This window comes from Barbus barbus (genome assembly GCF_936440315.1).
Source record: "Barbus barbus genome assembly, chromosome: 20".
NCBI classification, from domain to species: domain Eukaryota; kingdom Metazoa; phylum Chordata; class Actinopteri; order Cypriniformes; family Cyprinidae; genus Barbus; species Barbus barbus.
In genome coordinates, this window is record NC_136748.1 from 8,477,726 (window position 1) to 8,502,451 (window position 24,726).

The following is a 24,726-nucleotide window of genomic DNA, read 5'->3' on the forward strand; positions in this document are numbered from 1 at the left end:
ATGCCAAATACATAATGTGAAGTTGGCGTCTTACTGGTGAGAGTCCGTTGGTAGTGGCTGTGCTGGGGTTGTGGGTTTTGCTGTCAGTGCAGGAACAATGGGATGGGATTGCAAACTTTTCTCTCATTGAGTGCACAGACCTCTGCATGTCCACCAATACTTAGGAAAAGATGGCATTGCACTACTTTTACTATCAGGTACACAGTCAAAGATGAAAAAAAAAAACGGGTTGTGATGTTTAGATACATATAAGTAACAAACCTATACCTATGCTTACCTGTTTCAGGGACAATCTGAGTAGGCATTAAGTTCTTGAAGTCATGTGGCTGGTTCTTCACGCATCGGACCCAGGCATACAGTTCCTTATCTGAACGACAAAACATACAAATTGTCAGAAAGAGAAACAGCCAAAAAAAAAACAAAAAAAAACTGCATATGTTTGTTTTGGATGCTGGTGTCCCCATATGGCTTTTTAGCTTAACAAGCTTAACCATTAAAACTGAAAACAGGGCCTGTATGTATAAAACTTCTCAGAAATGCTCTTAAGAATAGTCTTAAGCTTTGACTTAAGTGTCAAAAAATTCTTAGTAAAAAAGCAGGGCCCGTATTCATAAAGATTCTAAGAATCCTCTCAGAAAACTCTTAATTTAGCTTAAAAACTTTTACGTAGGAGTCTTAGCTTAAGAGCGATTCGGGACCGATCTGAGAGCAACTCTGAGTAAGGAAAAGACAAAAACTTTCATCTTAGTGAGGAGGCGGGGTTGACCCCGTTGCTATGTATGACACAATCTTTTGAAGACTGTGATTGGTTGGTTGTCAAGAAGGAAATAAAAGAGTGCTTTTAAGAGTAGGGTATATTATAAGCCTTCAATTTGAAATTACAGGCGGAATTTTTCCTCTCGATCTTTCTCACACACACACACACACATTATATATGTATATATATATATTCTTTATTTTTTATTTACCATGCTGTCATACTTACAGAGAGGCCCGGGCACCTCCATCGGGGGGCATTTCAATTTCAAGGGGGGGGCACAAATCTTGTGTGTGTGTGTCGGGGGTGGGGGTCTGCAATCTGTGATCTCGTGCAGTTGCTGACGCTCGGTAAAGCGTGCAATCGCATTATGTGCGCTGTTTTATCAGTACTTTCGCTTTCAAAATTGATCGCGTTCAGCAAGGAGGGGAGAGGATGGAAAGTGGGGGGGGCACAGTAACTCGTTTGGGGGGGGGGGGGGGGGCATGGCCCGCGACGCCCCTTGGAGCCAACCCTGCATATTTACTGTGTTTTATAGGAAATGAACAGAGACATATAAGCCTAATAAGTGCTGTAACAGACCCAAATCATCACTGCTGCATAGTTGCATTTTTCCAGTTGCCAAATATGTTAATGTAGTGATTTCTGGCGCTATGGCAATTCTGCGCGGTGTCTGAGATGTTAGCATGTCTTTAATAAGATCAGTCACAAACATGATCCCTGCACGAACTAATGTGTAGTGTCTTATTAACTCACTGGCATGCATTGTGTGCAACACATTTCTTCTCCCTCTTCATTTTCGTCCATTTTCTCCGCTGTTAAAGAAACTCTTAAGCCCCTTAAAAGTCCTCGTCCATACTCCTAACAAGTTTGACCTTAAGACCTCTTTTAAGGGTTAAGATGCTTTCTGAATTACTTTTTTCTTTACTAGGATTTTGTCTTTAATTTCAAGAGTAAACGCCCACATTTCTAAGAATTTTCTTAGAATTTTGTCACTAGGAGCTACTTTTTGCATTAAAATTCTTCATGAATACGGGCCCAGGACTTTTCTAAGAGTAGGAGACTTTTATAAAGAAGCTAAAAGCAACTTTCAGTAAAGTCTTAAGACCGATTCTTAAGTTTTGACTGAGGTGACACTTAAGTGTTGTGAACTAAGGACTACAATGATGTCAACACAACATGGCTGCCCTCGACCTCTGAATCAGCCAATAGTGAGCCTGCTCATGTGAAGTCACAGCAGCCCAACACCAATCATTTCATGTAATTGCAAATTTAGTGATATTGTGACTAGATTTAGTGACTTCCTCCTCCTTTTAGAGACCATTTTTTTTCAAAACCCTAGCAACAATTAATTTCTTACTTTATCTACATTCCGAGACTCTTCCATGATGTCAAAAAGGCGAGTTCACTGATCTATATAAATATAAATATACTGTAGATCAGTGAACTCACCTTTATGAGGTCATCTAGCAACAATAAAGCCCCTTTCACACAGAGATTCCGGAAAATTCCGGGACTGAACCCGGCAATGTTACTAGGTCCCCAACCCGGGATTGATCCCGGGTCGTGGTTGCGTTCACACAGAAGGCACTCGGGCAATTTTCCGGGACCAACATGCAGTGTGAAAGGGGCTTAAGTGACCAGTTTTAGCTACTTTCAATTGAAAGCAGTTCGCAACAGTGAAATGTGGGGTCATAAAAATAAAATAAAAAAACACACATTTTGGCCACTGTTGTGTTTGGTGGGGTTAGTGCCACAATATGTACCCTGCTTACAATGTCAGCGCCGGTGCATTGCTGCATTTTTCCAAATTTACAGCAAAAAAAATTAAAAATTACTTCTTTAATTTCTGCAATTAGAGCATTGACCTGTTGAGTGGAAGAGGTTATTACATTTCTTACTTTGTCAGTAACAAAAAAAAACAAAAAAAAACTTTTTGATCTTGAAGTTTGTATTGTTTTATCAACTCTATATATCACCTAACCTTCATATAGCTCCAATATATCATATCTTCGCTGGAAAGTGTTTGTCTCCTCCTGATTGTTGCCATCTTGTTACTCCTAACTAGGTTAGGAGACCTCTTCAGCTCTCTTAAATAATTTAGGAGCTGAGACCTAGTCTTAACACTTAGGAACCTTTATGAATCACTCTTATTCTTAAGTCTAGGAATCAGAGTAAAATTATGTCATTCTTAGAATTTTGACACACTTATGACTAAAATTTTACTCCGAGCGGCTTTATACATACGGCCCCAGGTCTCCCACATCTTTTGATCAGTGAAGTTCTTGAGTTTTCCACTATTTTGTGGAAAGGATTTTAAAAACATTTTATATAGATTGCACTCACAAAGAGAAATGTATAAATGATAATATTTTAAAATAAAAATGTATTTAAAAAAAAATTACAGTGACTATAGAAATTTGATTTGATCAATTTAGATTTAGATTTTATTTTAATTTTATATTTACATTTCAATTTAGTTTTTTTTTTTTTTAAAGAATTTCCATCACCTTTCTTAACCTGAAAATCACAATTTTAAAATTTCTTGATTTTTCCATATTTTCCATGACCATGGGAATCCTGATAGCGAGACCATTTTGTTTGACGAACAATAACAACTAATTTTTTTAACATGCTAGACCAAAACCAAACTAGTGTAAACCACCTTGGACCAGAATGGAAAGTCTAAGCAGGCTTTTTCCAGAGAGGTGAAAAGAAAAGGGCATCCTATATATAAATTAGGCTAAAAAAAGTCAATAGGAAAATCCGTGATGCATTTCCAACTGACCTTTGGCTTTCTTCTTCTCTCTGGCTTTATAGCAGTCCATGCAAACCACAAAGCCACATTTATGACAAGCCCAGTGCATGTTGAAAAGAGTGGCCTCACACGCGTCACACATCTCCCTCACACCTCTCACTGCTCGCTTCCACATGATCTGAGCTGGAGAAAGGGAAAGAGAAAGAGGACAGCAGGCTAAGGTGAAAGACACAAAATGACAAGGAATAAGACTTTGTGTATCTGTCATTCCACACAAACATACTGTCTTTCTTGACCCAGGTGAAAGCAGTGTCCTCTGTCTTTACGAGCTGGCAGAACTTGTCTCCGATGAACGCGAGGACGGCTTTTGATGTCTCAAGGTCCATCTTTCTCCTCTTCTTGTCCTCTTCGTCCTCTGAGCTGCCCGTCCACACCGTAACCGCCGCCTCATCTGTCTGCTCAGACACCGAAAACCCATTCACACGGATAACGCCGTTCTTACTGTATGACAGACTGAAAAAGAGAGGGAAAAATTAGTGTATGGATAAATTGTGCTGTCTGACTGATGATGTGATTGGATTTTAAAAGACAATAGTTCAGATGTTCTTACTTCCATTAAACGTGCAAATCATGGATAATTATCATGTTTTAAACAAACTTGAGTGCATATCATTAAAGTTGGACTCTATTGCACCAATGATAAACCAAATAAACTCCAAATGAAGTGCATCACAGGGAGTTCACATATGTCCAAGAACAGTGCCAACAGTATTAAAGACTGACCGTCGGAAGTAGTAAAATCGGCAGAAGACGGGTGAGATGGCAGGCTCATGAGTTTTACGTGAGCGATCCAAGCGACATTCTCTGCACTTCTGCACGTTGGGCCCGATCTCTGCACACGAGTCATCTTGTAAGAACGCTTCTCCAGTTTGCTTGAGCTTCCTCACCTTCCTCCCGTCTTTCAGCACAGAGCGAGGGATGCCATCTGAGACAGAATAACATAGTTGAGCAAAGTACACATTTGTATCTCAGCGTTAGTTTGAATAGGCATGATTTGAATTGTCATGGCTTTCATTCCAGGTTCTGAATGCCGTGGTGAAACTGATACTCAATTACATTTTGGCAGAAACACACCGTATGCATAATTATTCAGCCAATCAATTTTTCTAAAACACAGCTGCTATCGGATTAAACACTGAATACTGCAAAGGTACATTATTTTCTAGGCATTTTTAGAATAATCTTCTATAAAGACCAATCAGTTTTGAGATGACTCGACACTACAACATTTGATAAAAAAAAAAAAAAAAGTATTATTAAAAAATGGAAAAGAAAAAAGTGAAAAAGCAAGTATAAAACAATATAAACATACTGACTATATTTGACACAAAATATAATTGACACTCATTTTCTGTGGACTCATTTTCTATAATGTTTTAATGTTCTAATTATTAACATTTTCTTCGGGTCTAAACACACATCAGCATTTAAACAGGTGGAAAACTCACTGCTGTTAGCGAGGCTCTGTTGAGGCTTATCCTTTGCACTTTGCAGAGTTCCATTGGGTTTGGCCTCTTCCTCTTCTTCCTCCTCCTCCTCTACTTTCTGCTTGATTTTAAAAGAGGACTTGGGCTGTCGTTTAAACCTCCTTCCTGATCCTCCACTCTCACTTTCATTGCCAGAGTCTCCTCCACTCTCGCTGTCACCGCTGGACTCTAATGGTCGTTTGTCGCCTCGTTTCTCCCTCTCAGGCTTCATATGAACCGGGGTTGATCGTTTTTCAATAGATTTCTTGTCCTCCACAACGGACTCCTTACTCTCCAGCTTGCCGTTTCTGTCCAAGACAGGTTTAACATCTTCTAAGGAAGACTTCTTGCCCACTGTCACTAGTTTCTCATCGGCTATGACAGATTTTTTGTCCTCTGAATTGTAACTTGGAGAATCACTAGCCGACTTCCTATCCTCTAAACCAGACTTCCTGTTCTCTTGAGTCTTCTTGTTCAATATTTTGGACTTTCTGCTGTCTACGGAGGGATCTTTATCCTCCTGACTGAACCCATCATCCACCAGTCTGTTAACTTCCGGTTTAATTGGCACAGACGTGCTTGTGCTGGTCAAAGTTACAGCTGTCTTAGTGCCATCTACTGTTTGGGAGACCGTGCTGCCTCTGTCTTGCTCAGAATGGCGGGTCAGCCAGGCTTTTTTCAGTTTATGGTAGTTGTTCTGACCAGATTGAGATTGGTTGGTTACGGCCGAAGCAGGTGCCTGCTCATTGGTTAGTAAACCTTGTTTGGTTGTCGGCACAGGGCTGGAAGTCCCTGATGCCAGTCGGAGACATTCAGAAGAACTAGTGTTGAATACAGACTCTTTTTCTCTTTCTGAAGCATGTACAGAACACACAGGGTGTGTAATGAGCGTAGTGCAAGAGCCACACCTGCTATTTGAGAGGTGAGAGGTATGTTTCATAGCATTTGAAGGATGCATAGTGTGTTGAGGCTGAATTGTATGTGTGTTATGTCTAGATTCAGCAATAGCTAGTCCAGCTCTGTGTTTCTTCAGGTGAGGGAAGTCTCTAGAAATGCAACAAGAGGTGGGAGAGGACTCCATCTTCAGTTGAACAGCACCAATCTCTCTCCTCTTGCAGTGTTCTGCGATTAGGTCTATCCTAGAGCATGCAACATTCATATTTATTAAGGGTTGAGCTGTGTTAACAGGTTTAGTTGTCATGTTTATGGGTGCATTGAGATCTCCCTTATGAGCTGTCATGTTGATGGGGTGAACAGCATCCAGAGGGGTCCACAGGACACCTCTCTTATGCTGAACACCGCTCTCCTTTGAGAGTGGGTTGGACAAACTTTCCAGTGGTCTTATGTGGCCACACTGCATCTGGGAAACTGAGCTGTCAGACACTGTGTAACTTATTGTTGTATGTGTGTGGTTTGTTGGACGTACAATGACTGATGCAGTGGCTGACTGTGGTTTGACTACACCTCCATTTGTTGTGTGTCCACCGCCCACTTTCTCTCTGCCATACATGACTCCACCCCATTGGGTATCGTAGGCTTGTAACGGCATTGTTGCTTTCTCTGGCACAAGTCTTTTCCCGTCTAAGGCGACATGTTTGAATTCAGGCAACAAGGTGGGCGGCCTCTGTTGCTTCTGAGCTTTTCCTGGCAAGCTCATTGGCTGGATGGGTGTGAGAGTAGGTGGGGACAATCTGCCATGTCCAGAGTCTTTTGAAACCACAATGGTTGGTGCTGGAGGGTGAAAAATAGGCGCACGGTGGAGTAAAGGCACATTGCGTGGAGAAGAGGAGACAGAGATGAGAGAAGAGCCTGGCCCCCTTCTCTCCACAGCCGCTATCTCTACTGCTTCCATGGAAGATGCTTTATGAGCCAGTTGCTCTGTGATCTTTCCCAGCAGACCTTCTTCTTTCTCATGGTGGTGTTTAACAAGAGGCGGAGGTCTGGCTCTCATTGAGACCTGTGAGCTGGAGGAAGCTAAGACGGGGGCAACTGTGTTGCTGGCACTGAGCCTCTCGTAGAGTTCTTTGCTGGCTGGCACTCTGCGCTGTGGAGGCTTGTTCTCCACACTGTTAGACAGAGAGGCATAGTAGCTGCTCGGAGTGAGGGTTGGGGTGGGTTGGGCCGACTGCGGCCGGGGAGGTAGAGTGTGTCTGAATGCATGCACATCTCTCTCTCGGTCTCCGTCTCTGTCCATCTCTCTCTCCCTCTCCTTGGCAGATGTGGAGTTTCTAGGGTATCGTGGTTCCCTGTCTGAGCCCAGTTTAGCAGTGAATGGTGCCACCTCACTGCTCTCCTGAAGAATGCGGCGGTTCTCTTCCTGGTAGCGGTTAGGTCTCTCTCCTGTGAGATCATAAACAACAAGTGGCTGTTTGGATCGACTTGGGGACGACTCAAGGGTGACTGGGCAGTAAGTCTGGCCATTTTTCCCTGCTGCTGTGCGGAGACGCTCCTGTTCAGACTTGAGGTGAGTGTGGATGAGTGTGCTCTCAGTGACAGCTCTTCTATCCAGCTCTCTAGAAACAAAAACAGCAGGAATGAATGTGGAAGAGAGCCTGTCAGTATGTCTGATAAGTAAGATATAATTAACGGTGGACCATAGGAAATTTATAAAAAATTAATGCACACAGCTAATGCACACCCCAGGTTGGTAATGTGAGTTTTAATAATTTAACGGTCAGGTCTTGTTTTAGACTACCGCTACTAGTTTGTAAAGAATATGGCAAAGTGATATGAAAGTGTAGTGTTGTCAGTAAGCAGTTAAAGAACATAACACGCAGCAACATCTGTCAGTCCATTATAAAGCAATAATGTTGTGTTATTTAAGGCACAAAAATTATACAAAGTGTGTAGGAGTTAGCTGAAAACTTACTCTGTGGTTTTGGAGGAGGATGTGCAATGCTGAGTGTTCCTAGACACTCTCTGAGGGTCAGCACTGGAGGGTCGGATGGGTAGTGGGGGTTGCAACCCTTGACCGTCTGCATTAGTAACAGTGGTGGGCTGAGAAATCCAAGGGTTTGGGGTGTTCTGTTATCACACAGACAAACATAGTGTTTCATACAAATTTATAGGACCTGTTTTGGTTTGATATAGAGATTTATCTCTATCTATCAAAGGACATCAAAGCTTAGGGAGATATTACGAAATAAAATATGAAATAAAATTAAACAGTGTGCAAGGACAAAGTCAATCCTGTCCATCTCTATTCAGCCTGTCACAATTCAAACAACCCACTGCAATATACCTCCATAATACCATAACCTACCACTTGATGCTTTGTCTTGGCTTAAAGGTGCCATAGAATGCATTGATACAGTATTTTAAATTGTTCTCTGATATCTACACAGAAGGTATGTGGCTTAGGTAAGGGCAAAAAATCTCCAGAAACGATTTTACATGTTCATTTACAACCCTAGGATTTCTCCCTAGAATGAAACGGTCTGTTATTGGCTTATTTGGCAGCGCCATGAATAATAATGAGCTCTGCTCTGATTGGCTGTTTCACAGTGCTGCTCAAAGTTGAGCTCTGCTCTGATTGGCTGTTTCACAGTGCGGCTCATTTCAGTAACTCACAGCAAGAAGGAAACACAGGGAGGAAAATATATATTTAAATACTTTCTCTCGCAGTTATATCGTCGGTTAATTATACTATATATAAAATGCAAGCATCAGGGAGCTGCTATTAATATGCGGGGCATTGAAACTGCTTTTGAAAGATCGGTCGATCGCGTTATAGTTTCACTTTCAAGATATGCGATCACACGAACTATGTTTATATTATGGAGCGGCAGTACTTACCACACATTTTACAAGATCAGATGCTTGTCAGTGGTGCTCAGGATCTGTAAATCATTCGCCATCATCTATCCTTACTCTGTTCATGTGGTAAGTGACGTCTTATGTACTGCAGTGTAACAGGCTACAGCTAGCAAGGAGCTAACCATGTCCCTTTAGTGGCTCGCGTTATTTTAGTAGAACTCGTTATTTGCTTTCAGTGCCTTTCTGAATAAAGACACCATCCCATCCCTGTACTTCACATCCCCTGCACAGCCTGGAACATAACATTTATTTCCATGGTCTGCCATTTTCGCTGTTGTCCGCGCTTGTTTATTTACAATACCTGCAGAACTTCTGATGGTTCGGCTGGCGGCTGGCCTAGAACAAGGGCGGGTTTATACAAATGTTGGGGGCGTAGTGATCCCGACTGTTGCATCACAGTTGGTGTTATGTTCTGATTCGCCTGTTTTTCAGTGGTCTTTTTTTATTCACAAGATTTACATGAGGAGGAGGAAACTATGGTGTTTGAGGCTCACGGTATGTAATTTCTATGTACATAACTGTTATTATTTAACTATGCCAAGGTAAAGACAGTTTTTCATTCTATGGTACCTTTAAAAACTAAACCAGACAATATTACACAATCGTTACAGACTTGCATGACATCCTTATAAAATCTAGAGGAGCCAGCATAATACCCACTATGTCTACAGCAGAATTAGCAGTAAGGGAGCTCTCCTCCAGTATGCACACCTCAGGGGATATGCTCTGCTTCGTCTAGACTTCTCCCTGACAATCTGAGCTTTAGCTATGACCTCATAAGTACCATAACAACTACACAAATATCATCATCTGTATACATAACAACGCTATGATTAACACAAAGCATGTGCTACCAATACAAAGTGTTGGAGTGCTTACAATTGTGACTCAAAAATACTTAAAAGACAGTTCACGCAAAAATGAAAATTTTGCCATGAACTACACCCTCATGTCGTTCCAAACCCGTAAGACCTTCATTCATCTTTGGAACACAAATTAAGATATTTTTGATGAAACCTGAGAGCTTTTCTGACCCTGCATAGACAGCAAAGAAACTACCACATTCAAGGCCTAGAAAGATAGTAAGGACATCATTAAAATATTCCATGTGACATCAGTGGTTCAACCATAATTTTATGAAGCTACGAGAATACTTTTTGTGTGCAAAGAAAACAAAAAAATAACGACTTTATTCAACAATTATTATTTTCTGCGTCAGTCATTCACGACAGTACCATGATGCATGTGTGCGCATTGCTCTGCTTGAAGTGGGTGAGTAATTGATGACAGAATTTTCATTTTTGGGTTAATTTTTTTTTTTTAATTGCTATGATTGTCTCTGATCCACCTATTCCTCAAAGCCCATATCCATGTAGGGTTGCTGGGATGAGAAACACCCAGGATTGATGGGCAGACCATCACAGGGCAAACACACAGAGACATCCAAATCACATCTACAGATAATTCAGTGTCCAATTCACCTATCCTTCATGTCTTTGGACTGTGGGGGTAACTGAAGCACTCAGAGAAAACATGCAAACACCACACCGAAAGGCCTTCTGGCTACCTACTGAGCCACCATGTCACCCACAGGAGTAATAGGAGCCCTCAAACCCAGTTGCCCACAAGCTCTTTATATGTCAGAGCAACAAACTCCATGCCACAGCTCTTACCAGGCTTAATATCTTAACTGACTCCAGAATATGTGATGTGCATGTTAGAATTGTGTGAGGCCACTTACACTCCTCACGCTGCTGTCAGAGATGCCAGCACCATCTGGGTGTGTCCATTTGGATGCTTGCAAGCCCAATCCAGGGTAGCTATGGGCTCCGTTGGGGAAAGGAGGCCACAGGAGGGGATAGAGACCAAGAGGTGCCAGAGGACCTGTACCAGAGGTCTGGCCCAGGAGAGACGGGTTACCTGGAAGGGCCAAAGGATGATGGGGAAGTCCCAGGGCTCCGATACGAGGATGTCCCGACAAGAGTGCAGGAGGCAGGAGGGATGGGAGGAGGTGCGGATGAGGGATGGTTGAGTGGGGTGTGCTCAGGGAGCAGAGGGGAGGCTGGGAGTGGAGGGGAATGGGCGAGAGGTGTGCAGGGTGAGGGGAGGGACTCAGTAGCTTGCTATGGGAGGAAGCAGGGTTAAGGCTGGGAGAGCTGGAGGAGGGAGGAGTCTTCAGGTGGTGTCTGGGGTTTGGGGGCGTCCGAGGGGGCTGAATGTAGGTGGGGTGGGCCTCAAGCTCCGTCCTGATTAGTGCAGGGTCTCTGTAGATAGTGAAGGGCTCCTTCCTGTCCACAATGAGGGGACTTTTGGTGGACTTGTCAGGAGTGGGAGTGCGATTAGCCGTACGGGAAGGAGAATGTGTTGGGGTTCTGGATCGGTTTGGGGTTGGAGAAGGGGTCTGAATCAGGACTGGAGTTGTGGAGCAGGTCACTTTGGGATTGGGTGCCATTTTAAGACCACTAAGAGTTCTGTCCATAGATTTAGCCAAAGGTGCAGCGTCCTTCAACAGGCCAATCTCTAGAGATGCACTCTGCTTCTGCTTGGAGGTCTCCCTTACAGTCTGAGGCTTAGACATGATCTCAGGAGAGGAGCAAGGACTGGTGTGCAGACTAGGCTTGTGTATAGATTCCAAGGAAGTTACAGGTCCATATTCTGGATGCACAGCTGCTGGAGAACAACTCTGTTTAGAATCCACATCCTCCTCTTTGTTGCAAGGTATGACTGGAGAACAGGGCGGTGGTCCTCTATGCTCCTCTTCTACTGGGACTGCATCGTCTCTGCTGACTTCAGAATGGGGAAATTCTGACCTCCTGACCTCTGATTGGTTAAAATCTGACCCCCTAGGCTCTGCGTGGGTGAACTCTGACCCTTTGACCTCTGGATCATTCATCGATATCTCGTGCTCAGCCTCAGCTCCTTCACACTCCAGAGGTGATGCATGTAGCAGCACACATGTGGCTTCCATGGAGACCAGCTTCTCACTCTCTTGGGAAGCCAGAAGTGCAGACACGGCCTCAGAGTCCTCCCTAGACGCCCCCTCGCTCCTGTCCTCTATTTCTGTCATTCCTCCTTCACCTTTCTCTTCTGATTTCTCACCACTAACAAGAGCAACAGACTCCAGTGCATCTGTGTTCCTGAATGCTCCGTTGCAGGATGCACTAGGGGAATTGGACAGAGAAGTTTTTCCCATTTTCTTTTTCTCATTCTCTCCTAATTGGTTAGGCGAAGGTTCCCCGCCTCTATGGGAGGGGTGAACCTCACAGTCCAATGGCCTCTTTGAAGTGTAACGCTGTTTCAGCTGTCTCTTCGATCCTGAATCCTGCACTCTGCAGCTGGAATTTTCTGAATCGCTGTTCTCTGACAGGTCGGACACACTGCCTGCTTTCAACCTCTTTAACCCACATCTATTGCTCTGCTTGTCATCTTTTTCATCATCTTCTTTCCTCCTTTTTCTCTCACCATTGCTGTTTTTAGATTTGGAAGAATCTAAAAAATAACAGATCAAAAATACTGATTTAGAAAAAGCTACACAGCTACTGTACATGTAAGATTCTCATTAACACTTTGTAAAAATCAGAACTCTATCAAGCTAATGCCATAAATCTGAATCCAGCTAAATGTAATTTAACACAGATAGAGCTCCTAATATCATCATAATCATTATCCATGGCTACAGCTCACCTCTTGCCTCATCACTCCTCTTTTCAACCCTCATGCCTTCTTTTTCATCCTCTTCCATGCTGCAGTTCTGTGTGCTCATCTCAGATTGCTGCTGCACTGGCCTGAAGCTGCACACCTTCAGAAAAGAGACAGAGTGTGTTTTCTAACTAGAGGATGTAAAAGAACAGTGCTGTGATGCATTTGGAAGTGTTTTGAAGTCTCTACCTGGTCATTTGTTGTAGTGTTTTTTGATATGCTTCCTGTGCCCTGGAAGCAGATTTAAAAGAGGTAATGAAGACAACAACAAAGACAAAGACAAGACACAAACAAACATTTATTTGGCATCTAAATAAGGACATACCATAGGCTTCTACTGCTATATAATTGGTCATATTTACTATACTTTTGAGGCCAATTTTGTCCTGCAATAAGTGTGTGCAAACATATACAAAAATGAATGTCTTCACTCACCAGAAAAATCCTATTGATCTTGGTGATATGTGATTTGCGTTTCGAGTTGTCTCCCATCAGTGAGGAGTGGGTTATATCATCTAGCAATATCATATGAACCAGTGACGGATCTACATTCATCTCCCGAACCTTTTGAAGAGGAAAAAAGAACCTTCTTATAAAACACATTTTTACATTTACATAATCTTACTATACACAGCCTAATATATATGTGTTTATGTGGTCTCACCTGGTCAGTCATGACAGCTACGCTTCTGTTGTTCTGGTTGTAATGTGTGATGACTCCAGACAGCCACTGGGTTTTGGACTCCTGTCTGAACACTTTCACTCTCAGGCCCTTTAGAGAACAAGCACCTGTCGCACAAAAGCAAATATCACACACATCAAAGAACTACCACTCACAACACTGATCGACAGATCTCACTCTAATCCTCAAATCACCACTGAAATCAAATTATAAACACTCATGACATGTTAGTTCTTAAATTAATCAAATCCTTATTTGAGCCAAGTTTGACCCATAAAATTAATAATATATAGTATGATGTGGATGCATTCATATTAATGCATCAGTGCTTCACATTACCGCATCAGTCAAGTAAACAAATGTAACTTGGCAGAAGGATTAGTTACAATTATTATTAATAAAATGAATTATTTATCAAGCTTGGTTGTCTTTTTCACATTTCTGTTGCGACCTGTTAACTATTTGCATTTGTTTTCATCCTAAAAACACTCAGTCTTGGAAATAACCCTGTAATGCATGGCATCTTGTGGCTTCTTGCCAAACCATTTCAACATGATTTAACATACATATTCATTGGCTGTGTATTTAAATTCAACTTTAAATCATGGAACGCACTTGTTTGTTCAGTGTTTGGGAGTAACTAGTTACATGTAATAGTGTTACATAATTGAATTACAAAATAAATGTAAGTGTAATCAGTTACAGTTATCCGTCCCAAATTGCATCAACTGCTCAGAAATATAAGACACAATGTTTCAGGAGTTTAGGACACAGAATAGGACACATGCTTATTTGATCATGTTTTATTTCCTTGCGTTAATGTATATGCTTTATTTATTTTAAGATTTACAGTTTTTTTCCAAGGCATTGTTAGATGTCAGTGTCTCTCATAGCTATGCAAAGAATTGATTTTAAAAACAGTGTCATAGCTATTAAACTATTTCCGGTTTTGATTTTAAATCTGTATTTAACCTCAGAATCATCTCAAAGTAAAAAGAGGTGCTAATGTCTGATTTTGTGCATCTATGCTTTAGAATTACTACTGTAAGGTTAACCCTGCCTGCCTGAAACATTTTTAACAGTTAAAACGTTCGATAGAAGTCTAGAAAAGTAATCAAATGTAATCAGTTACATTACTTTAAAAAAGTAGGCTAATTGAAATATTTACTACTTATTACATTTGAATTAGAAAAACTTATAACTTTGTAACCTGTTACATTTCCAAAGTAACCTTCCCAACATTGTTTGTTCATTTGGATATCACAGTTTGAACATTGTTTTCTTTATTTTCAAGATCCGAGGTAAATTATACATTGTCGCTTTCAATATGGTTATTTCAGTCCTGCACAATGATAAACTAACTACAATTAAACCCCTTTAAGATTATACAAAGCACATAATCAGCACCTGAGATTATCATTGTGACTAGATACAGTTTATATGTTATTGATCCCAGCCACAATTACAGTCACAGAAATTGAAACCATTTCTAAATAGAATCCCCTGCTATTTATTGTGTATAACTGTTGTGGCTGATTAGGACAAAAACTGCGATTAACATACAATTTTTAATGTTTTCACTATTAAATTTGGCAGAATAATTGTTTATTTTGATTACTAAGAAAAAATGTGAACTTTTAAACAGTAGTATCTTGTAACGTTTTGCAGTAGTATGCTGTGACAGAGACAACCAAGTAATGGCCTCTCGTGGCTTATAGCTTTATTTGAAACCAGTCAAACATGAGTGCTGAGCACTAATGAAGATATGGAATATGCTAAATCCTCTGTGTACTCAACATACTGAGCGAAGATGTTTGACAGTAAGGCTTCAAACAGTCAACACTGAGTTGATCAGATTTACTCAAACATCCTTATCAAACGCAAACTAAAAGAACAGATACCACAAACAAGCTAAATCACAGGATCCTCACACAGACCAGCATTACAAAGATCTTTCCTCTGAAGAATGAAAGCAGAGGGAATGTAGGCTAGAATACCTTGCTGAAGAATCTGCTGGAATTGGTTTTGTTTGAGCCAGGCCTGGACCTGTTCCTGCAGAGACGGATCATCTCTCACAGCTGGATTTCCTCCGTCCACTTCATCCTTTAACAGCAAAACAACACAGCTTGAGACAAGTTCTGGTTTCCTTTCCTTCTTTGAGGAGTGCTAAAAATTTGATCTGTTATGATCACACCAAAGGCTCCAAAAGCAAAGATGAAGATGAAGGAAAGCAACAGTTGCATACCAGACAGCTTCAGATGGGGGAGGGATGAACGAGAGAGACAGTGCGCTCACACACACACACACACACACACACACACACACACACACACACACACACACACAGTACTACACATGGCGTTACTCATCCATGTACACAATAGACACACCTCCTCACTGTACACACACTCAAGACTGGAAATTACATAACGGTAGTGTGCGAGGGATATTTAAGCCGAACTGCATCTGAACTCCCAAAACTGAGTGTCTGTTACACACAAATAGTGAATAAACACAGAGGCTACATATCATTTCCAATAAATATTACATCACACATCTCTCTCTTTCTGTCACTTCCTTCCAATATTCCACAGAGATCACGAGTCCTGACACACCACGCCTGACAGCACACCTGTGAACACACTCTCTACTCGCCTCGCCTCTACATTAAGTTTTTTCCCCTCAGGATTCAAGTTTATCTTTTGCTCTTGAGTAAGTCAGTTTTTTTGTTTGTGACATTAGCTGCTGAATGTATGTGAATAAGAAAAAGAAAATTATTGCTACTAATTAATACATTATATATCAATTTATAATATCAATAAGTAGTACGTTTTATATATATATATATATATATATATTTATTGTTAATCATTTAAACTGTCAGTAATTAAATATATTGTATTTATATATTTACATATATTTTATATATTTATATATTACTCAAAAATATCAAGAAGTAATAACATTATAAAATATATATTTATTGCATTTATTATTTATCATTAATTATTAAAATAATTTATTATTATAAAATATTATATTGATTAAAATTTGTATTGTGGAAAAAGCAGTCAAATTCAATCACAGTTATCAGCGCTCTCTCTGTCAATCAGTCTTCATCTGGCTAGTCTAATGTCTCAGTCCAATTTCTCCTTTGTGACTCATATACAACTGACCCCTGAGTCTGTATCATCATCATCCCTCTCTCTCTCGCACACACACACACACACACACACACACACACACACACACACACACACACACACACACACACACACACACACACACACACACACACACACACACACACACACACACACACACACACACACACACACACACACACACACACACACACACACACACACACACACACACACACACACACACACACACACACACACGCGCAGGGAAGATAAATCTTTCACAGCAATACTGTGACAAGAAAAAGCCAAACTAAAGAAACAAATGATGATATCACTGATTGTGCTGATGCTTATCCAGCATGACACACTTACAAACATGTGATAGAAACTGCTCTTGATTGACTATACCATATCTGTATCGGCCTATATAAGCATTTCTTTTCATTTATCTGGATTACCTTGATAAAGATGGAATCAGTGGCTGATAATATATTATGTTTGTAGATACTGTTTCTATGCCATTTCTCAAAAGGTATTTAAGGGGTTTGTATCATGCAAAACTTTTTTTTCTTCAAAAATGTTCTTTTGCAATAAACAGATAAAAGATCAGAGAGTACATGTCCATGAAGCCTGTTCAATTCACTCATTTACATAAAACTCTTAAAGGCACAGCAGCAAATAATGAACCATTGAATTCGGTGTCAGAGAAGATGAAATATGGTCAAGAAAAGCTGGTCTAAATGAAAAAAAAAAAGAAGTATATAAACCCTTTAACAGCTACCATGTCTTCTGTACACTAAGTTTATATATTTATCTAAATAACAATATATGTGACTTGTAGGGAGCAATTTCCAAGATGGTCCAAGCAAATAAACATTGGGTCATCGTCTCTATTATGTTGTCACAAAAGTTTATCATTTGCATGTATTTTTAAGCTTTATCTGTTTTAAAGACCTCATTGGTCTTGTTGATTAGTTTCTTTGTTCTTTTTTTTTTCAAAACTGACTGTTTAACTTATTGTCAATAGTTGCTACTTTTAGATTATATTTGATCATATTTAAGCCCATATAGAGTTTTAAATGGTATAAGAAAAGCCTTAATTATTTCAAGAGGTCTTAAATTTGTGGACAGAAAAAATCAAATCGTGATATGGCCTAATATGATTATTAAACATCAAAAGGCTCTGACTTAAATGTGAGCGCTACACATTTCAAAGTAAAAACACTGTGCTGTTGCACATCCTAGGCTTGTGGTTTCAGAACAGTTTGCAATCAATGAACAGCCTACATTTATGCTAAGCCATTGCTTATGAGCTAATATGTTCATATCATACCCGCAAACTTCTTGCCTTTTGGATATTTTCACTGTACTAATAACACACAGCTGCTTTGTATATACTGTACTGTATTTCTGCTGTTCCATAATCACCACCTGCTGTCAGAGAGTGAATCTGAATTTTCAATCATACATTTTAAATAAATATAAATATACTAAAGGTATCATTTTGACTCAGACCTTTTCTTTAAAATGTTCAAAGGCTGAAATGAGGTTTATCATTTCTAATCTCTTAGCTTTTGTCAAATCCTGCATTATTTGAACTCTAAATTGTCATTTTTACAGTACATGGTATCAATATGGTTTTAACAACAAATGGTGTTAATTTAATTTGTGCAGGTCTTAAGAAGGGCTTAAAACCTTAAATTAGATTTTAACAACCCTTGTGTAGTTAGGCTAGTATTAGTTTTTGCTGTCGTCGGAATTGGTGAAATTTCAATGGTATCTAAAATGTTAATATCTTAACCTTATTTCCAGCACAAATAACTGTGTGTGATCCCGGACCACAAAACCAGTCATAAGAGCCATTTTTTTTAAAATTGAGATATATACAACGCATGAAAGCTGAATAAATAAGCTTTCCATTGATGTATGGTTTGTTAGGATAGGACTCTATTTGGCCAAGACGCAACTATTTGAAAATCTGGAATCTGAGGATGCAAAAAAAAAAAAAATCAAAATATTGACAAAATCACATCTAAAGTTGTCCAAATGAAGTTCTTAGCAATACATATTACTAATCAAAAATTAAGCTTTGATATATTTTTTGTAGGAAATTTACAAAATATCATCATGCAACATGGATTTTTACTTAATATCCTAATGATTTTTGGCATAAAATAAAAAAAATCGATACAATATATTGTTGGCTATTGCTACAAATATGACTGGTTTTGTGGTCCAGGGTCACATATTGTAATACATATTGTTATAGTGAAGCAAAAACTACTTATACAGCGATGTAAGATTTTGGTCATCCCACCCCTAAACATTATTAACAAGAGCTCACCGCATTGGGGCAACGGGATCTTCTGCTGCCCAGCTGTGTGGGTGCGATCAGTGTGTGTGTGTGTGTGTGTGTGTGTGTGAAAGAGAGAGCGAGCGGCCATCTCTGATTACTATCTGCCCTTGCATAGCAAACATAAGGCAGTGTGTGTGTGTAAGTGAGCAGACTGCATGATAGAGGGAATGAGAGAGAAGGAGAGCAGGACGGAGAGAGCGAGTGTGTGTGTGTATTACTCATCCGTGCTTCAGTTCTCAGGACGAAGGGAAGACATGATTTATTCATTTACCCGTAGGCAGGTTTTGATCTCTCTCTCTCTCTGGCTCAGACTGTCTTTCTTGTCTCGCTCACACAAACATACACAGTCTCTCTCTCTCTCCCCCACTGTTTCTGTGCCTCTCTCGCCTCTATTTCTCTCTTTGACAAACACACACACACAGCTCTGCTTCACTGGCCTTTAGGAGGAGGGGTAGCGAATGGAGGAGGAATGAGAGAGGAGATAATAAGATGGGGGGATGAGGGAGGTGTGATTGGAGAGAGCGTTATGTGGGCAGGATGAAGGGCAAATTGAGCTAACGATGATGGTAAGGTTAATTAGTGTTAATTAGCGTGTTACAGCGTGGCTTTCTTTGATTGGTGGGCTGGTTTTCCTGCTTTTAAAGCTCTCTAAACAAGCTGAAATTCACTCACTCCATCAATCAAGACAAACAAACATGCACACATAGTCAAACTTACTCTAAAAACAAAAGCATCTCTGCATTTCCCTCATACATATGGAAAACACACACACACGATCGCAATCTCATTAGCTCCTAAACACATAAACAAACAAGCTCTAAACTTGACAGAGCACACACACACACCTTAGCTGACCAAGACTCATGAGAAATGAGATGACAGAAATACAGTGACTCAAACACACTCCAGAGGACGTGTGACGCGCCGCAGGACAGAATGAACACGACGCTGAGAAAATGAGATGTATTATAAATGCATTTCATTTACTCCGTTTATTCTTTATCTAATTTAGCAGCACATTTGGATATTTTAACTACAGATTGTCTGTCACTGCGAAGGCTGTGTTAACGTTCATGTCTGTCTTCATGACAGCTACTTTACCCACAAGAGCATCAAATTATCTCCATTTACGTACTAATACTGAACCCTGGTCTTGAATATTCCAGGTAAAATACAAGTTGTAGTTCACACAGTAGAATGCTAACAACACCAAGGTCGAGAGTCTGATTCCAAGGGAATGCATGAACTGATATTGAATGCAGCGAGTCGCTTTGAATGGAAGCATACCAGCTGCATATGTAATGAAATGGATAGTGAAGCTTTATTAACAACATGAGTGACATTCTGTTGATCGCCAAAGGCAATCATTCAGGCTCATATCTCAGAGTGTAAAAACACTAGTTATGCACTTACAATATATGGGTTAAGCGTACAATAGTTAAGCTTATCTTGAGCTTAACCCTGTAATATTCCTTTAATTTGTATGATTCATGTTATTCTAAAGCTCTAAACCTTTTCATTAGGCAAAAGCAAGCTTTGTAGGCTGCATACAATTTTAGTGTACATGACTTCAAAGTAACCAGGTTTAATGTTAGGCCATTATACAACAGTTTAATATTATCATAAAACACAAGTAAAAAACACATTTAAACCATGATTTGGGCACCAAATCAGCATGTTATAATGATTTCTAAAGAATCGTGTGACTGAAGTCTGGATTAATGATGTGGAAAATTCAACTTTGCCATCACAGGAATAAATTAAATTTTAAACTACATTAAACAAGTAATTAAAACAGCTATTTTTATACTTACTAATTATAATGACTGGTATTACTGTACTTTTGATCAAATAAATACAGCCTTGGTGAGCATAAAAGACCAAGGGCCAGTTTTACTAAACAGGGCTTAGTAACGCAATTCAAAAACAGTGCCAATGGGTGTGGAAATATCTGCGGGTGATTTACTAACAACCGCGCAAATTAAAGAACACAGACGCAACACCTCATTTACATATTGACCAACGCAATATACCAAGCGCAGTGTAAATTAGTGTAGTCGCAAATAAAGAATAAAAAAAATAAAGAAGCCACAGTACATTGAAAAGAACCGGAGGCCAAAAAATTTAAGTTTCAAGAAGTTTTGACAGACCTGGTATTGCGTGACTCCAAGTCGTCTTATATTTCCTGAAGCAAATTAAATATAACATGGTCTGGCAAACTATATGCTCGGATAATGTGTTCTTCTGGCATAGGGATGCAGCGATTAACCGCGCTTTAAAACGTCACGGTTAATTAATCGTAAAGGTTCCGCAAGACCGAGTGTTTCTGTTGCACGGAGCTGAACTGTTGCAGCTTGTGCAAAATGAAAACAAAGTCACACTAGTGGTGCTTAAAATGACGTGCTTATCAGAGATACAGAGGCTACTACACGCATTAGATTAGTGACAGAGGGACTAAACAGCAAAGCTTTATTTCCACCACAGAAATGCCTGTCGATAGTAGTGTGGGACCATTTTGGGTAAGATCACATTTATTTGAATTAATTAATTATAATATTTAGCTACTTGAATTAATTATTCGAGAGAGAAGGAGAGAGAAGTGACAGTTGCCTGTGTGACCTATTTCATTTATTTAATTAATAAAAGTCACGGGGCAGCGTTCTCAAGACGTTTGTGTCCTCCTGAATGAATCTCCGATCTCCGGATATTAGTTGTATATTAATAATACTTCATTAAATTTATTTACTATCCCTGGGGAAGTCGTGGCCTAATGGTTAGAGAGTCGGACTTGTAATCCAAAGGTTGCGGGTTCGAGTCTCGGGTCGGCAGGGATTGTAGGTGGGGGGAGTGAATGTCCAGCGCTCTCTCCACCCTCAATACCACGACTGAGGTGCCCTTGAACAAGGCACCGAACCCCCAACTGCTCCCCGGGCGCCGCAGCATAAATGGCTGCCCACTGCTCCGGATGTGTGTTCACGGTGTGTGTGTGTGCACTGCTGTGTGTGTGTGTTCACAGTGTGTGTGTGTTCACTGCTGTGTGTGTGCACGTTGGATGGGTTAAATGCAGAGCACGAATTCTGAGTATGGGTCACCATACTTGGCAGTATGACACTTCACTTCACTGTTGTAGTATTATTCATAAGTAAAAACCAACAAGATTTTTTTTTTTTCACCATGTTTCCAAATTCTCTACCCCAGGTCCAAAAGAAATGTAAAGAATGTACAAACTGAAAACATTAAATACTTTTGTGATCTATTTCCATTTCTTATTTTCAAAAGAGAAATACTGTCACGGATGTCACCGTTTTTAATTCTAATGGGAGAGATGGACTTTTGTTTGTTGTTTGTTTATTATTATTTTGTGCTGTATTGTTGGTTACTGTGTTATTTCTGTTTCAAAAGCCAGCAATAAATAACACTAACATCTAAAGAGTGTTAATGTGATTTTATACATTATTAATGTTGGGAAATGAATAATTGCATAAAAATCGTCATAATCGTAAAACCGTGATTATTCATCAGACAATAATCGTACCAGCAAAATCTTTAATCGTTGCATCCCTATTCTCAAATAAATTAATACGTGTGGAAACCCCCTCTCCCTTCTACCACGTGCTCTCTGTTCTCTGCTGTGCCTCTCCTAGGAACAATAATTGCAGTAATTTCAAGGGCAAAATAGTTTGAAGACAAGATTTTTTTGGCTGTTAAATAATGGCGTATATGCATATTCAATAAGGTCAGGCGCAAAAATAACCATCCATGCCTTTTCAGCGCTAATTCGTCACTGCTCGTCTTTAGGAAATCTGACAGTACTATTTTAATGCCAAAAGACTGTAGTAAAACTGGCCCCAAAAATTGGACTTTTACAAAGTGTATGGCCCTTCATAGGCAGCGGTTGTCCTTTAGCCACAGGTTGAAAACCACTAAATATAAAGGGCCAACCAAGAAAAAATATATTATATTAATCACTAACATCATGGCCTACTTTCCATAATCCAATCAGCAGTTTTACTTGTAAATATGTCACACTACAGAAATGAAATGATTGACTTTAAAGCAGTTAATGGCATATTCAGAAATATACATTGTATATTGTATTGTATACTGTATTTATGTAGTAAATATGATGATAGCCTGTAAACAGATTAGCTGTTACAAACTTATGGAGCTACAAAATGGGTTATGACAGTTAAAGTAGACACAACAAAATCCCAATCAATCATTGATACAAACCCAACTGCACTAAACAGAATTGATGGATGCTATGGTTGTATTTGTATTTTTAGAAACCGAAATGCACGGTTGTGTTTAGTCATCAGCCACGGTTTAGTTTTGAGGTTTAATTCCAGTTTCAATCTAAGTTCTGTTTGATCTTCTTTTCCACTGTCATTTCTATGTTTTACAGGATGAGAGAGGTGAGACGAGACATGATGCTGCTGTGAGAGAGACAGACAGGATGGGCTGATAGAGTCATATGTAGAGCGAGATGACCTCAGTCTAGCGCACAGCCAAAGCATCACCACGGCAACATGTGCAAGAGAGACATTGGGTTGATCCAACTATTGCATCAGGAAGAGAGAGATGGGGAGGGGGGGGGGGGGGGGGGGGGGGTGATGGAGAGAGAGAGAGGGAGAGAAGGAGAGACAGAAAGAAGGAGGGGAAAAACAGACATACACACAAATTATTGAAAAGGATGAGCTAGTATGTTTGTAGCAGCTTGTGTTTACGTATGTACAGAGAAAAATCATAGCTGGAGAGAGCATGAAGAGAACAAACAAACTCGTGCTCCTTCCGCCAGTGAGAACAGCACACACACACATCCAGAGAGAGATACAGAGGGTTAGAAATAGATGATGCCGAAAAGTGCTTCATTGAATTCAAATTTGAGAGCAGAGAGAGGGAAAGAGAGGGAGATGTGAGTGTTTGAGAGAGGAGAGACAGAAAGGCTTTATTGAGAGGGACAGAGAGAGAGGTGTAGAGGGAGGGTGATGAAGTAGATGAGATAATGACAAACAGAGGAGAGTGAGTGAGAGAGGAGACTGACACACACAGAAAGAGTGCTCATAAAAATCAATGCAGGAGTCTGAAGACCTGTCCTTCAGTAAAAGAAGAACTACAAGTGCTGGATCAGAGACAGAGAGAGGCACTCTTACCGCTTAAATAACAAAGCCTGATGAACAGAAATATCTACAGATCACAGATTTCACTAAACGTAATTTAAAGCTGAAGACAGCGATTTGTTTTCTGTTAAAACACTTCCTCCTATGCTTTACTGACACAGCAGTTCAGCCACTGGCGTGAGTTTGGGGTGAAACTGCCTGAATCTCTGACCAATATAGCAGACTGAGGAAGTGTTGAAGAAGAAACTGGTTTTAAAGTCATATTTTTGATCATAACTGTTGACAAGTGGCACAGAAATGACAAACTGAGAGGATCATGTTGTCGTCCATATTACCATATAAACACACTGTACATGACATCACATTTGACTATTTAGTTTGTTAATAAATGTCTCCAGAATTATTTTGAATGATTACTGCAAGTTGGTGTACACACACACACTTTTTCATTTTATTATAAATAATACTTACTAACAACATGATAATTCAACATCCAACTCATCAAATCCCAATGAACAAACTACTGATGCATCCATACATGAAATGCGGCTTATACCAATATTCGATAATTAGTTATGACTGATAAGTGAAATACACACTACAGCAAAAGACAGAAATAACTGACTTAAAACCATTTTTTAGCTGGTGAAAATACTAGTGTTCTAATAATTTTGGCCACCACTGTATACATACATACATGATGCTGATAAAACAAAAAGCTGCCAATACAGCTATGGCCCCTGATAATCCTGTTGAATACCACTGTAGGCTGTTTCATATTTCTCATGCAGTTTATGATTTATTTAGAAAGATACATTTTTATTATTAGATTGTCTCCTTTGTTACAACAACCATCACTTCAAGTT

General features: G+C 39.9%; 1 protein-coding gene across 1 annotated transcript in view; it reads right to left on the reverse strand.

Annotated features, from left to right (window-relative positions):
* jmjd1ca (jumonji domain containing 1Ca) overlaps nt 1-24,726 on the reverse strand; it is a 65,828-nt gene that overhangs the window by 6,423 nt on the left and 34,679 nt on the right. Inside the window, exons 4-16 of the mRNA XM_079443980.1 lie at nt 15,236-15,341; nt 13,221-13,345; nt 12,992-13,120; nt 12,746-12,787; nt 12,542-12,656; nt 10,599-12,346; nt 7,911-8,065; nt 5,024-7,554; nt 4,299-4,500; nt 3,799-4,028; nt 3,546-3,698; nt 278-367; nt 35-159 (exon numbers count right to left, since the gene is read on the reverse strand). Of these exons, the coding sequence (XP_079300106.1) occupies nt 35-159; nt 278-367; nt 3,546-3,698; nt 3,799-4,028; nt 4,299-4,500; nt 5,024-7,554; nt 7,911-8,065; nt 10,599-12,346; nt 12,542-12,656; nt 12,746-12,787; nt 12,992-13,120; nt 13,221-13,345; nt 15,236-15,341 (5,751 nt within the window). The remainder of the gene's footprint in view (nt 1-34; nt 160-277; nt 368-3,545; nt 3,699-3,798; nt 4,029-4,298; nt 4,501-5,023; nt 7,555-7,910; nt 8,066-10,598; nt 12,347-12,541; nt 12,657-12,745; nt 12,788-12,991; nt 13,121-13,220; nt 13,346-15,235; nt 15,342-24,726) is intronic.